The 14,263-nt window shown below is 43.2% G+C and overlaps 1 protein-coding gene across 4 annotated transcripts in view; it reads left to right on the top strand.

Moving 5' to 3' along the window:
• Nucleotides 1–14,263, top strand: part of LOC149343509 (uncharacterized) — a 95,506-nt gene that overhangs the window by 28,729 nt on the left and 52,514 nt on the right. For 2 of the 4 annotated variants that reach the window (XR_016283133.1, XM_089545945.1), the window contains exons 4-15: nucleotides 1,950–2,015; nucleotides 3,527–3,637; nucleotides 3,796–3,908; nucleotides 5,328–5,380; nucleotides 6,103–6,155; nucleotides 7,214–7,329; nucleotides 8,448–8,595; nucleotides 9,988–10,043; nucleotides 11,747–11,877; nucleotides 12,642–12,748; nucleotides 13,345–13,383; nucleotides 14,093–14,208. Coding sequence is in view for 3 of the 4 variants with exons in the window: in XM_089545945.1 (XP_089402071.1) it covers nucleotides 1,950–2,015; nucleotides 3,527–3,637; nucleotides 3,796–3,908; nucleotides 5,328–5,380; nucleotides 6,103–6,155; nucleotides 7,214–7,329; nucleotides 8,448–8,595; nucleotides 9,988–10,043; nucleotides 11,747–11,877; nucleotides 12,642–12,748; nucleotides 13,345–13,383; nucleotides 14,093–14,208 (1,109 nt within the window). In the remaining variant the exon portion in view is untranslated. Of the gene's footprint in view, nucleotides 1–1,949; nucleotides 2,016–3,526; nucleotides 3,638–3,795; nucleotides 3,909–5,327; nucleotides 5,381–6,102; nucleotides 6,156–7,213; nucleotides 7,330–8,447; nucleotides 8,596–9,987; nucleotides 10,044–11,746; nucleotides 11,878–12,641; nucleotides 12,749–13,344; nucleotides 13,384–14,092; nucleotides 14,209–14,263 lie in introns of those variants that run through there. The other 2 variants (XM_089545946.1, XM_089545947.1) reach the window with 2 other exon arrangements.

A 14,263-nucleotide genomic window follows, 5' to 3' on the forward strand; every position in this document is an offset into this window, starting at 1 on the left:
AGAAAACTTATTACAGAGTAGGAGAAAAGGCAGACACAAGCCACCGGCGACATCTGGGCACTTCACCTTCGCGCGTCGCGTACAGTGCTCTACCAACTGAGCTACCCGCCGGTAGTCCCACCTTTGGAGTGCAATTATGCCCCGCATGTCGCGTTACATTGAGAGTGTGGTTCATATGTGTTATTAGTTTAGTTGAAAATTGAAAACGTGGATTGCAGCTAATGTGGCGCCACATCGTCGAACAGATAAGGTGTAGTAATAAGGGCAAGGGAGTGATTTAAGAGAACAGTCTCCAGTTAAAGGTGCACTGAAGAGGAATCTGAACTCGTCTTTTTGCCGCGGGAACTCAATCTGCACGTTCAGAGCATTCTTAGAAACTTCGATTTATTGCCCTGTATGGCTGATTTTGGTAATTAAATCGAATTAACATCCGGCTACCGCCTTTTTTTTAATTCTCCCTCGTACGGTGGGCGGAGTCGACCAACGCGTGGAGTGCCTTGCAGCCAGCTCCGTGGAGGCTTTGCTTTCGCTTTATTTTGTTTTTTAGGTTTCCGTGAATAAATAGTTTCATTCGCAGATAATATAGCCGCAAAATAAGCCCGCAGAAATAAGAATACGCGCGGACTATTTGCTTCTGCGGACTACTACGTATTACTCCGCCGATGGCAGAGCGGCAAGCCGCCGCGGGACTGGTTGAAAGGCACTCCACGCGTTGGTCGACTCCGCCCACCGTACGAGGGAGAATTAAAAAAAAAGGTGGGAGCCGGATGTTAATTCGATTTAATTACCAAAATCAGCCACACAGGGCAATAAATCGAAGTTTCTAAGAATGCTCGGAACGTGCAGATTGAGTTCCCGCGGCAAAAAAGACGAGTTCAGATACCTCTGCAGTGCACCTTTAAGTGTAAGTTAGCTGAGACTTCAAGCTTGTTAGGAGAATGAGTATCTGCTGATTGACAACTTTCACATATAAGAAGGTATTTACTCTCATGGGCGAGCCTATGCAGCTCCCATGAAGTATATTTGACACAATGTCGCATGCAGTCTAGGAAAGGATAATATTTTGGCCGACATAACAAGTACGACTGCATGCAATGGGTAATAACATCAGTAGTAATTCGTTGCAGTAAGCGCCCCATTGAGGGCATTTTATTATCTGGATCTTAGCATGAAATTACGTTAATCCTGCGTAGTTGTCAAAGCCTACGTGGGCTTTTAAGAAAATTTTTGCTTGAGAAGAAATAAAATATATTTTTTTTGGGAAATAAAATTTGAAACTCTCGAAGATTCTACTTCTGTCAGGTAAAGAAATTGAATCTTTTCGGCACAGAATATGGGTTTATGAGGATGGAACAGGGAAAAGCTGGTTGACATGTTGGCGGAAAAAATACCATGAGCTTTTGTGAACCATTGACACATTTCTAACAAATATTCCTGGAACTGTCGTTTCCACCTAAATGATTTCAACAACCATCCCGGTAGTTCATAATCTGCAACTATCGATTTTAGCGAGGGACTGAAGGTAGTTTTGCTCAAGCGGGCCTGATCTGTAAACGACGATTGGGCAGGGAATTAGCCGGTCAGGAAAGTGTGGCACTAACATCAATGGACAAGAATGTTCCTGGGTATAAGAGTGGGTGTGGCGATGCGGAGTGAGGGTGGGGTGGGGGGTTTGACTTAAAGCCAGAGCTCTCCCTTCATTCCTGGAAAAGCCAAACAGTCTGGTAGAAGTTTCCCCTTGGAGCCAGTAAGCAACACGTAAAACGCAGGTTGATTCAGATTTAGTATTTTTACGCTTATACAACTACAACTTTTGCAGTATACAGAAAACCGGTATGGTGCAAGTAGGACTAGCTGATTGTTCAGCTCAGTCGAGAGCTCGCACAAAATGTTGATATTCTATGCCTGAAGTGCTGTGATTATATTTTACTGCTGTTTTCGGTCCCTAGGAAGCATTCAGAGAGTGGAGCTGGAGAATCAGAAGAACGCGAGGTTCACGTCAAGTTTGGGTTCATGTAAGTAACTGATGTTTCACATTGCCCAACATTTGCTTTGTACTAGACTGCATACGATATTATTGAGTAGTGTTTGCTATTTTGCCCGTTTTTTAAAGCGGAAACTATTTTAGTTTAGTATTCAGTGCGAAAAATGAAACGCACGCAGTAGTAGCGTTGTCGAATACAACGAATCTACCATGCCCTTGAATTAACTGCTCCCTTTAAATTCCTGTCCTAGTTGGTCATGTCAAGTCTTGCTGTCAAGTCAAGCGCCGCTGGAAGAAGTAATGCGAACCCAGTTTTAACATAACAAGCAAGAGCTACATCAAACCTACACTTACGTAGTTTGGAAATGGCAGCCTATAGGAAGATAGACGCTACTACACTACAGGGATGTAGCAGCCATTTTTCCGAGTCCCTAAATTTTAACCAGAAGAAAATGGAGAAGTCTCGTGGGCGTTCTCATCTGCTATGAGCAGATTCTTGATTTCAGAAACAGTGGTGAAACTCGTTATCGCCGCGGCACACCTGCGGGTTGTTGCTGGGTGGCTCTGTTGAAATAGCGCATAACCACGGCGAGAGATTAGCCAACATTATATCTGCGCATTTCATTCTTTATTTCTAGTACAGCAGTAAAGCAGGTGGTTCATGTATAGCATTGATCCGGTTAATATAACTCCGCATTGCTGTACAAAAAGCATGCATGAGGAAGGTGCAAACGTACCAGCCGCATGCACTGTGCTGATAGCTCTGACTTTTTGTCGTTCTGATTTAAAATGTTACTGCAGTATCCCGCATATGCTCTATCCAAATGAAGCAATGCGTTATCGGCTGTTGCGTCAGTCTTGCTTTTGTGAGAGATTCACTAAACGGCAACGTTTTGAGATGAAGCGATAAAGCACCGCCTAGGAAGAAATAACTCCACAAAGCAGTCGCGAATGAAAAAAAAAAAGATTTTATGCGGCATTCTTCCGGCAACAATTAATAGTAATTTATTCGCCGCCATGTATTTTTTTCTGGGCCCTTTAATATTCTGAGAAAATATATGCTTACAAGCAACAATTGGGATGAAGGGAAAATGGGATCTGAATAATGCGCTCCTTTAAAAGTGTAGAAGTGTGATGTACAGTCAGTGTTATAAAAAAAGAGCGAGAGTTGACAATGTTTGATTCCTCGCGCTTTTTCTGGGCACGCCTTACATTTGGTGTGAAAAGAGGCTTTTATCTATTTTTCACCGCTCAACTGTAATTACTTACATTACATCGGAATTACACCTAAGCGTTTTTTCATAACAGAAACCAACTTCTTTACTAGCGCTTGTCTACTTTGGTTTTTAGACGTTCTCGGTCTGAAATAAGAATCCTCTTTTGCTAAGCACAAAACACTTAGCACGCCCTCGTGGTGCTGACTGATCGAAGCTGCCAACCATCGCTACCACGGCGCTTACCGTTATCTCAGACGTGTCCATGTAACCACAGTGGTGAAGTTCGTGGTTTGAAAAGTAAGAGTGTTCTGTTTCTTGTCTGCAGCTGGTCGACGGGGTCCCACACTCTGGAGCAACCGGCCGAGTTGGTCCCGCAGCTGCTGGCAGAAAGCCTCGCAGAATTGCCATTCTGGGACATGATCCGCGAAATTAACAAGTACGTCAACCTTCATGCTAACCATTTTGTTCTTTACCCGTCGCTGTTCTCTACTTCACTTTTGTTATTTCCCCGATGAAAAAGTTTTAGAACGACTGAGGGTTGCGTTATGCTGGAATCTTATATTTTTCATTTTGCGTTTTGTTTTCGAGCAACAGATTGTTAGAAGAATTGGACATGTACGACCAGGCCGGTATGATGTCTGGCGAGCTGACAGTAGCAGGAAAAACCAGAGAGTTGAGCCTTTGGGGCTACAAAGTCAGGACGCAAGGTAGGCCTTTATATGACCTGCATTCCACTGGTTCGCCAGCCACACTCTCAGAAAGCTTCCTAGAAATTTGTGCGGTGTGGCGGTAAATAAAGAAATAGTATAGGGGCATTTTTACTTCTAAAGTAAGACAATTTCCCTATGCGGTGACTTTGGAATTCACCGTCTTAGACTTTATTTATCTAAGGTAGCTCAATTAGCTTTCAACCGCATTTAATTGCAAGGCTTGCAAGGAAACAACCATGTGCCATGTTTTCTTTCATTTAATTTTGAAAATTTTCAGCTCGTAATATTTGCAGCGATATCGACAACACAATGACGACAACGGTAGCAACGTGCTGACCATTTTAAGCATACAAAGGTGAAATCAAGACATAGCACAAAAAGCGCGAACTTGTTCTCTTCAGGTAGCGCTTGTGTTTCTATGTTAAAAATTAAAATCTGAACCATTTACTAAAATAGTCGTCGGTTCGCGCTTTTTGTTGTATGTCTCCGTTTATATTTTACCCGTAAAAAGAGCTCAGCGTGTTGCTATCGTCATGAACAACCAAGCAGGCCTAACCTTTGCGCTTTTAACGCAAGAAGTATATGTGTCGTTGGGGAGGACAGAGTAGAAGTGTTAAAGATCTACGCTTGCACATATTAGTTATCACTGCTCCTCATGCACATGAACACCTTAGAAGCCTGGGTTATCCGAAAAGTGTTGTGAATTCCATGCGCGCTGGTTTTGATTAGTTGTATTTCATGCTTGAGCAGCTGCGACGGAAAGATTTCAGGAATTCATGCGTTCGCTTGAACAATACCGAAGTTTGCGCTGCCAAGCTGCAGGCTCACGGCAGTCTAGCTGCTCTTTGCGCAAGTTTTCTGAATTCATTAGTGAACTGTTTTTGGCGATAACTAAAAAGCAAACAAACTTTTCTTTACTAGTTTTGCTTTTTTATTCTCTTAAAAAGCGACTCCCCCCCCCCCCCCCCCCTTATGAAACGCCCCATTGTTGTGTAGGTTTTTTTCTATGATTACCTTACATATATCCAGTGGTTTATGCTTTCATACTTTGCGCCTTTTCAGCGATACGCTCTTATGTTTAATGTACTCCATCGGTCGAGTAGCACGTGAGGAATCTGGTTGTGATTATTAGCGCAAATAAATCTATACCGCACCTTCGTACTTGCACTCACTGTGTCCTATATTATGCAGTACCCTCATCCCCGCCGGAGCAGTACGAGCGACCAGAAGTAATTGAGCACTCGTTTGTGCGCGGGGGGAAAGCCGGGCGGGAATGTGTTTTCATGCTAGCTTACCTCAATTGTTATGGTCCTTGTTACAAAGGAAGATAGCGCATGATTTTGTGCTGATGAGTATCCGACAAGTGACGTGCCATTATCAATATCTTAAATTCATATTAACATCTTTCTCTCCCAGGTGCCAATCTTGATCGGACATATGAACAAGACCATCATTTCGGGTTTCTAGAGGTGACCAGTTGTACTAAGTATCTCTACCAGTGATGTTGGTTAGCAGAGCTTTTTTGGAGTTATACATTTGAGTGTGTATGATATACGCAAATGTTTGGAAGGTGGCTCACCGTTCCAATACGAGCTGTCGAGTCTAGAAACCACTGAAACCAAAACACTTTGAAAACAGCATTGTTGACGCTAGCCGTTAATGCAATAGTTTAGCATCTGTTGCATATGTAGCTTTCACGAGACGCATTTGGTATATTTTGAGCTTTATTTTTCGCCTATTCTGAGAACAATTTTTTTTAATGGGGAGGTGCCATGATATTTTTGCTGCCATAATTAGGAGCGTTACATCGTTTTTTTCGCCAATATAAGGAGTCAGTAATTGATGGCTTTTGAAGAGACTAGCGAGAGTTGTTATTCCAACGCACATTCTGCAAAATAGGCATGCCGTCTTCAGTGCATATAACAAAGCCAGGACAGTAACTATTTTTTGTTCCCGAAAAAAGTTAGACACTTGATTACTGCAAGGTAATAATAAATCATTACTTCAGGGTAGCAAGCCTGCAAAATCTGCATGAAATTTTAAAGCTGTCAAAAGCTTAAAACACTGGTTGTTAGCAGTGACACACCATGGGAAATGAGAGCTGCATTAAAGCTGCTAAGAGCTCAAAACATTGCCTGTGTGTAGAGTGACACACCATGTGAACGTTGAACGTGTGTGTAATATCTTTCAGAATGGCGATATGTACCACTTGGTGCATTCAGACGAGTATGGAAGGCCTAGCGGGTGAGCTGCATTTAAATGCCAATTGTTGAGCGTGTACATGCACTGGCACTGTTTCTTGACTCATTTATCACTTCGGAATGCTGTGAATGTTGGCGTTTCTAAAAAGAGTAGTGCTTACGGCGGCCGCATTTAGCGCCTGCCGTTACACTACCGTCGCCCACAGCGTCTGTGACGGATGTTAATGGCGTGGCAGCCTGTATTGAGACTTTGTGCTCAAGTTCCTCAATTCGTTTTTTTTTTCTGCTATGCGATAGGTTGTAGGAGAGGAATAGTGTGAAAAATTATGCCTTGCAATGAATTCGCGCACTGAAATTACTGCGTCAGTTCTGCACGGAGAGTACTTGCCGAAGTTTTCTTATGCACTAAGCATTAAATATGCGCAGAGTGACAGTGTGGAGGCGGATGGCGCTGTTAAATGTCATCTCGATGGGCATGGAGAACAAGAGAACAAGTTACGTTCTCCACAAAAATGTAGCTCCGCAAAATGCAGAAAAGAAAAATGAATTGGTGCATACGCTTTTAAGCAATTTTTTTGTGTATTTAGTTAAGCATACGCATATATTGCGCACTCTCATATATTTGTCTCATCCAAAATGCTTAGAGGAGAACCTTGTATAATAAGTAATAGAAGAAGAATGAAGATTTTTGTTTATTTTTACGTTTTTTGATAAAAGTCGTGTTAACTGCCTTTTGCTTGTTTTTTAAGGAGTCACCTTTCAAAACTCTTAAGTATGTGCGCACTTGAAATATCGCAGCCATGCTGAACACACTGCAATTAAAACTCAGAACGGTCGGCTCGTCACAGGTTGCAAAGCACGGGAAGAGGTGATTTTGGCTTCAAGCACGCAAAAAGGTTTACTCGTACCCTGCACCGACCGAAATCAGGCGTAGTGAGCCACTTAGGTTTATTGCCGAAAAATATGTTTTTTTTTTCGCTCATTGTATGATCAGTAAGATAGCATTTCGGTGCTACATTTAAAGCAATGAAAGCATACTTGAAGAAAAAAAATACTTAAAAAATAAAGAACAAGCGATGACTGCTGTTGTATTGTTAACAGGTTGTTCTACGGATCTATTTATTTGCCTTCATCGGAAATGCGTCCCATCGACTACTGTCTCCTCAGAACGCGCGACTTGCCAGATGCTGGCTCCGGTCGACTGCATATCGGACGCGGTGAGCTGACTGGGTCTACGTTATTAATATTCGTTTGAGAAATAGTTGCTCCATGGTGCTGTCGTGCTGCTGAACTTGCATGGAAGGCTAGGCTAGTACCAGCAATTTTGTGTTGCAAACTAGGAATTTTTAAGCAAGCATCAAATCACGCGCTGATACCTAAAGAAAAAAGGTGTCGTAAAGAAAAGTTAAAAACAAATTAAGATGCCGTGATACTTACATATTACGCACATATATACACCATTGCTAAGTGGAATGTCATAAATTTCATTTCGTAATCTGTTTTGGTCACTAGCGTCAAACTGAAAACAATTGGTAATGAATGACATTTTATATGAATTTTTTAGAGCGAAAGCTATACTTCACTTTGAATAAATTCATAAAACAAATATTGCCGAAACTGGGATTCGAACCCGCGGCAGCGTGAACAGATTAGCTTCGCTGCCACTGCACAATAGCAGTTTGCTGTCGCCGCAGCTGGTCACGCCTATCGTTAACTTCCTTCTGCGGCGCGAAGAGACCGTATCACCAACCCTCCATCAGAGCTCAACCTATGTCTAAAGGCGCATCTCCATAGGTCCATCTGAGGCGCACGAGCGCAGCGCCTACGCGTACCAGCGTACGCCAGAGCCGGTCTGCGCATGCGCGAGGCGCAGACGCGAGCTGGCGCTGGCGTTTGGCGCCATGTCCATGTCAGATATTTGCGCTGCGCTCACGCCGACGCCGGAAGTGGTTCGCTGGTTTTCAGTCGGTGTAACCAATCATAGAACGCAGTTCTCTCGGCATCCGGTGGGGCCCTTCGCGCCGCTTTCTGCGCTGAGCTGAGCGCAGAACTGAGCTGAGCTGAGGACCAGCGACAGGAGGCGACAGGCCATCGAGTTGCGCATGTTTTCCGACGCGTGTCGTGGCGTGGCGCTGGGCGAGTAGGCGCTGCGCTCGTGCGCCTCGGATGTGTCCATGGAGATGAGGCTTAATACCGTCGCAAGATGGGCCGACGACCCAGCAAAACAAAACCATGAACACATCGGGCTAAACACACGCTTTCGCAAGTCCAGTCGGTTTACCAACGTTATAACCCTGCCAATTTTTTTGCACTGAAAATCCTGATTTGTTTCCAGGTTCTATTTGCTTGCCAGTTTTCGTGAAATATGCCACGCCATCCTTGGTGTTCAAGAGCGAGGACAGTTCTTGTGAAGTTGATGTAACAACAGTTAACCTGAAGTGCGAAGAGAACGCTGGATCTGGCTTCCGGATTACTGTGCGGAGGTGAGAAATTAGCAGGTTATGATTCTGTACTGCCCTGGAAAACTAGGAATAACGACTTGCCCAGACGAAGACAAGTCCTCTTGTCGAAACGTTGGCTCAAGCAACCTGAGGTTTGCCCCTCCCTTGTTCATTTTGTGATCGCCAAGGACCATCTACCACACCCTCTCTCTACCATGGACTCTTAGGAATGACAGGCAAACATTAAGAAGGCATTATAATAAGCACAATAGCGTATTTGTGCATTTCTCCTGTATGCGCCTGTTTCACTTAAGTTGTTCTGCAATTTTTAAACACATTATTTTTGAGTTACAAGAGGGATTTTTTCTACATAGCATTGTCAGCGCTGTTGCACAAAAGAAAAGAGCTTAACAATGCTAACGAGTAGGAGGGTTAGCTAATATTACTATTAATATTGTAGATATTACTGTTAGCCTCTCTATTTATTGAAAGACGTGTTACCCACCATAAGTAATATCATATCAGTTCTTAGAATTTCAAAAACGTCGTCATACTCAGGACTGTGGCCCAAGAAATTCTGCCTACATCGCCAAAATACATGCGCTTTCGAAAAGCTTGCAGGCAAAGCAATTGCTTCAGTAGACGTAATCCAACACTTGTAGGGGCACAGTGCCGAGGGTAACTGCGTTTTAAGATTTCCAAGAACTGATATGGATATTACTTAGGACGGGCTACACCCCTCTCAGTATGTTGATTTACCTATTGTCCATTGTCCACATTGATAATCACCTTCACAGGTACAACGCAAGCCTGCCTCTCCGAGGAACAGGCTGCACACAAAAGCAGTCGCTGGGATGTCCCCAACAAGTGGCGCCTATAACACGCGGTGGATCATAGTTTATTAAAGCCACTGCGGCCGTTTTAACACCGCGACCGAAAGCAAATGTATGTCATGCACACTTACTGGCTTGGATAGTAGTTTTTGTGAAGATACGGATGATGCCTTCTCTTTTACAGCGTTGCCAAGTGCTAAATATCGGCTTTCAAAAAAAAAAAAAATGCAGGAACTCACAGAGTGAATTACAGAAATTTTCAGAAGAGGGCAAATACGGGCTGGTTGGTACATGTTTTACGATTTGGAAAAACAGCGCAATCAAAGACGAGACACAAGAGAAGGACAAAACACCAGCGCTGTTTTGCTGCGAAGGACAAAACACCAGCGAAACACCAGCGAAGGACAAAACACCAAATTTTATTGCGGTAAAAATGGTTTGTTCGCGTATTTAGACTTGCACCTGAGAAAAACAATTGATTTCATGGCACTGACAGAGTAATTATTATGTTTGCAAATTGTGTGGATTATCATACGGGACTTATGTGTAATGACAAGAGAAATGACTGAATGTTGCCCTTTCCTGTCTATTATTTTTCCAGACGGGGGAGGACATCATGCTATATTCCTGACCATTTTAAGCACAAGATTATACAAGGTAAGTTTAATAAACATGTTTCTGGGGCATGTCTGCTTAATGCCGAGTAAAGTTATTTCGTTACGTGTAAACAAAAAACACGCATGGAGCACAAACAACTGGTAAGATTCCGATTAGTAATACAGATGTTATTGAATTCCGGTTGAATGTGTGAAGAAATTCAAGCGTTAAATATTAGGACAGAGGTACCGCAAAAACAGGTTAGCTGCGAAAAAAAACTTGTGGTGAAGAGTTCCAAAGAATGAGCGTTTACGAAAAAAACGCGAAGAGAACGATTGATTGCAGTGAAAGAGCATTTCAGAGAGTTTCAATCTCCACCAGGGAAATTTGGAAAATTTTTGAAACAGTGTCCTCTTTATTATATTGCTCAGCAAGGAATAAAAAAATTGAAAGGCGATAAATTGGATTGGTAAGGAGGAAATGCGAGGGCCTTATTCTCTACCTTGCCTTTGTGCTATTGGTACACAGCCTGAAGCACGAACTGCACGTGCCACAACGACCACTAACGCTTCTTGTAACTTCGCTAAGCCTATCAAATTCACATGTAACTGAACTGTCCTTACCAAGTTGCTAGCACTTATGTTTCATTAGAGCCGGTGTTTTGCTATAGCCAATGTTTCATTATAGGCAGTGCTTCATTATAGCCAGTGTTTCAATATAGCGAGTGTGTCATAGCCGGTGTTCCGTTCTAGTCGATGTTGGTAGAGGTTTCACACAGACTCCGACGCCGGACAGTTTTCGCCCTCATGGCCCTCCGAATACTACCGCATTAAAAGTATTACAATTGATAAGTTATCTAGCGACGAATAATGCTTGTGGAGGGCAACTGCTCTTTCCGCTGCGTCTTTGAAATCAGTTTCGCCGTTGCTGTTTTGTTCCGCATAGCGTGGGCTTCTAATGGGTGGAGGCCTTGTGGAGGGTGGAAGTAGGTGGGTGGGTTGTGGGCGGTTTTCTGGAGGATAGAGTTGGGCAAATCAGTGGTGGATGGCGCTTCTGGAGGGTAAGCGTAGGGCGGGAAGGTGGATCATGGGTGTCGCTCCGTGGGTGGGCATTTCCTAAGGTAGGAGGTGTGGTGAGGAGGTGGCAGAGGAGAAAGCGGGTGATTTTTGAGGGTCTAGGCTTGACTCACCGAGCTTTCACACAGATTTTTCGCTAAGTGCCGTTGTTACTGATATTGCAGTTAAAAAAAATATAAGACGAATAGAGCTCGCCATTACTGGCCTATAATTTCAGACATGTAACTGCTTGGCACTTCCAACCCTTAGACATCAGTGTTAAAACGTAGTGAAGTTAGTTCTCTTTACGTTCTAGTCAGACGAAGTGCTCCTTGTTTTGATGTATCTATATCTTTGCTGTTGTTCAATAATATTGCCATTATAAAAGCAACATGATAAGAGCAATGCATGGGGACGTATTTGCGAACCGGAAAAGGTGCAACTGCCCGTTGCATTAGCGCTACCAGTGAAAATTGTATTGAGTGAGCCAAATCTTGAATGCGACCTAGAAACCTACTGACCAGTCACTAACGTCAAAAGCGTTAGAGAAATGTCGCAAATCTCGCTCTCTTTTTAAACCTAATTCATTAGTTGAATTTACGTGCTTCTCTGGAAAAGACGTTTAGCGGGGAGTTGTCGTTAAAAGTAGAGCTATGTTTCTTTGTCATGTAACATTGCGTATCCATCTTTTTTATTTTTACTGCGCAGAGCATGAGTTACCAGCTGTAGCCCCACTCGTGTCAGACATCCAAGATGCGCACAGCAAAGTACCCGACCTGACCGGCGGCAAGGGCTCGTCCCTCGCTGTGCTGCACTCCATCGCCACACAGCTCAAGACGGTAGGCAGCAAGACTTAACGACCATTCTTCGGATCCAGTTTCTAATGGCACCGGTACAAGAATGCTTAACTGACGCATTCATATATGCTAACATTTTATGAGGGATATTTGGAAGGCAGATATGAAGAACTCACCGGTTTGGAACGTTAACTTTTACTGCTGCTGCAGACGCTCACTTATTTCGAGTGCAAGGAACTGAGGTACAATGCCTAAACTTAGTGGCCTTCTTTGACAGTGAGGCAAATGTTTTTTAAAGGAACACCAATTCTGGTTTTGGGATTTCCACTAAGCTCTCGCGTGCATTACCACAACTTTCTGGTAGGTATGTGTAGAGAAGCTGTGTTGTCAGTGGGAGCCAGTTTATCCAGGTTGAAATACAGCTTTTTATAGGTGGAATCACCGACAGGTAGCGACCACATATGGGAGCAGTTTCAGATTGTGTGGGAGTTATCACAGTGTTCTTCGTTTTCAGAGGTGCAGTAGGGTTGTCTGGGATGTGGTGCGTGATGTTTCTGAAGACCGCGGAGATGAAACTGAGGGTTCAAAGCAAAATAAGCTTTTGAAACCCGCATACTCTCAAAATTATTGAGACAACTGTCTACAGCATAACATTTCACTGCAGCGTGGCGAACAGGGAGAAATTTACTACAACTCTTCGTAGGTTAAGCTTTCCTTGCTTTTCTTGAAATGCTGTGTTTTGCAGAGCATTCTGCCATTGTTTTGCAGACACTATTTTCTCATTCATGACTTTTACCTCGGTTCAGTTTTCAGTTCCTCGGGGATTTATCGTCACAACAAGATCCTACGAACTATTCGCCTCGTGTGATGATTTCCGCAAACTGATCAAGCAGATAGAGGTCTCTAGAGCGAGGTGAGCTCTTCCGGCTTTTAAGGAAGCCTTTGGTGGACTGCGATTCCTAGAGTTTTGAAAAACCATCGTAATTTTAGAGGACAAAAAATGTCTGATAGTGTTTTTTATACCGCTGCTGAAGGGATATAAAGGTGAAAGGCGGAAATCCATTTCTTCCTGTCAGAGTTAATGTAATATAACAAATAACGTGTATTGTGTCTGTTTCCAAATAGCCTTGTAATTATTTATGTGCTAGCTACTTCGCTAGCTGCAAAACAAGCTGCACTGATTTGACCAGCGTGTCCGCTACTTAATATTAAAAAACGAAAGTAGTTATCTGAATTTCCGAAATGTAATACCAGAAAGCGTTATTCCTTGAGCCTGTTGTGTTCGTAAGTGAATAAAATATGGCACCGAAAATTCTTGTGGTTTTTTCTTTCCTATGATGCAGTTTTTTGTGGTCCTTCAAAATTTTAAGTGCTCCTTTCTAGCTGTGATAGCAAAAAAGTGACGAAAAATTTAAGTCGTCAGATTCGCTTTGGCGCTTATTTGCTTGAGAAAGTTCGCGATCTGAAAAAGACCAATGCCTTATTTTAATAACGTCATACTTCTCGCAGAAACGACAGCCAGGCAGCACTGAAAGAAGTCTGCAACAGGTATGCAAATGTTTAACAGTCTGAATTAAATTAGCACCACCTAATAATAAATTCAATATGTTTGTCGAGTATGACTGCGCTGAGAAGTGATAGTACCCGCCGGAGTTCTTTTCTGAAAAGCACAAAACACATTTTTTTTTGTGGGCACAGTTAGCTCTGTGCGACGTGAGGATGTCAGTGTTTCTTTCAAATGACAAGGAAGTATGAAATGTTTCGCAGGCTTGCAAACAGTGAAGTCTAAAATAAGCGTCCTTCAAAGCAAGAAGTATGGCACACTCTAAAGGGCACCTGTAAACACAAGGCGTTGGAACTGCCGTTCAGTCAGTGCTCCCACCTTGATGGCAACATTAATCATTACTCTCTTTATGCATGGGAAGGCATCGCAAATTATGTTGTGTGAAATTGTTCAATGGTGCAAAATACTCTCGCCTTTCATTGAAACTCGCCGAAAATCGCGCTAAACAAAAAGATCTTTCATAGACAACTTCAAGCACCTTTTTGCTATTACTTATGAGGAGATGCGTTTCACAAGTCAGGGGGGCGCGTTGATCACGTACGGTAGGATGTTCAGGATAGTTACATTGGATCTGAAAACCTGCACTGTGAGCAAGAGTTCTTGAGTTGTGTCTGCGCTCTACCTAGTTAGCGTGCAAACATAGCTTTCTTCTCTACCAACGCTTGCATCTCTGCATTTCTTACATCGGCATAGGGTGGTGGGTGCAATCGAAAATATGGACATGCCTGCAGAAGTCTCCAAACAAATCGCTGAATGCGTGTCGAAATTCCACGCAGATACCAGGTTCGCTGTCAGATCGTCAGCTCTGGGTAAGTTGAAAACGTTTATTCAAGGACAAGGCTTCTATTACCAGTATCTGTGCTT

This window comes from Amblyomma mixtum, chromosome 5, assembly GCF_055824585.1.
Source record: "Amblyomma mixtum isolate Tamu chromosome 5, ASM5582458v1, whole genome shotgun sequence".
NCBI lineage: Eukaryota > Metazoa > Arthropoda > Arachnida > Ixodida > Ixodidae > Amblyomma > Amblyomma mixtum.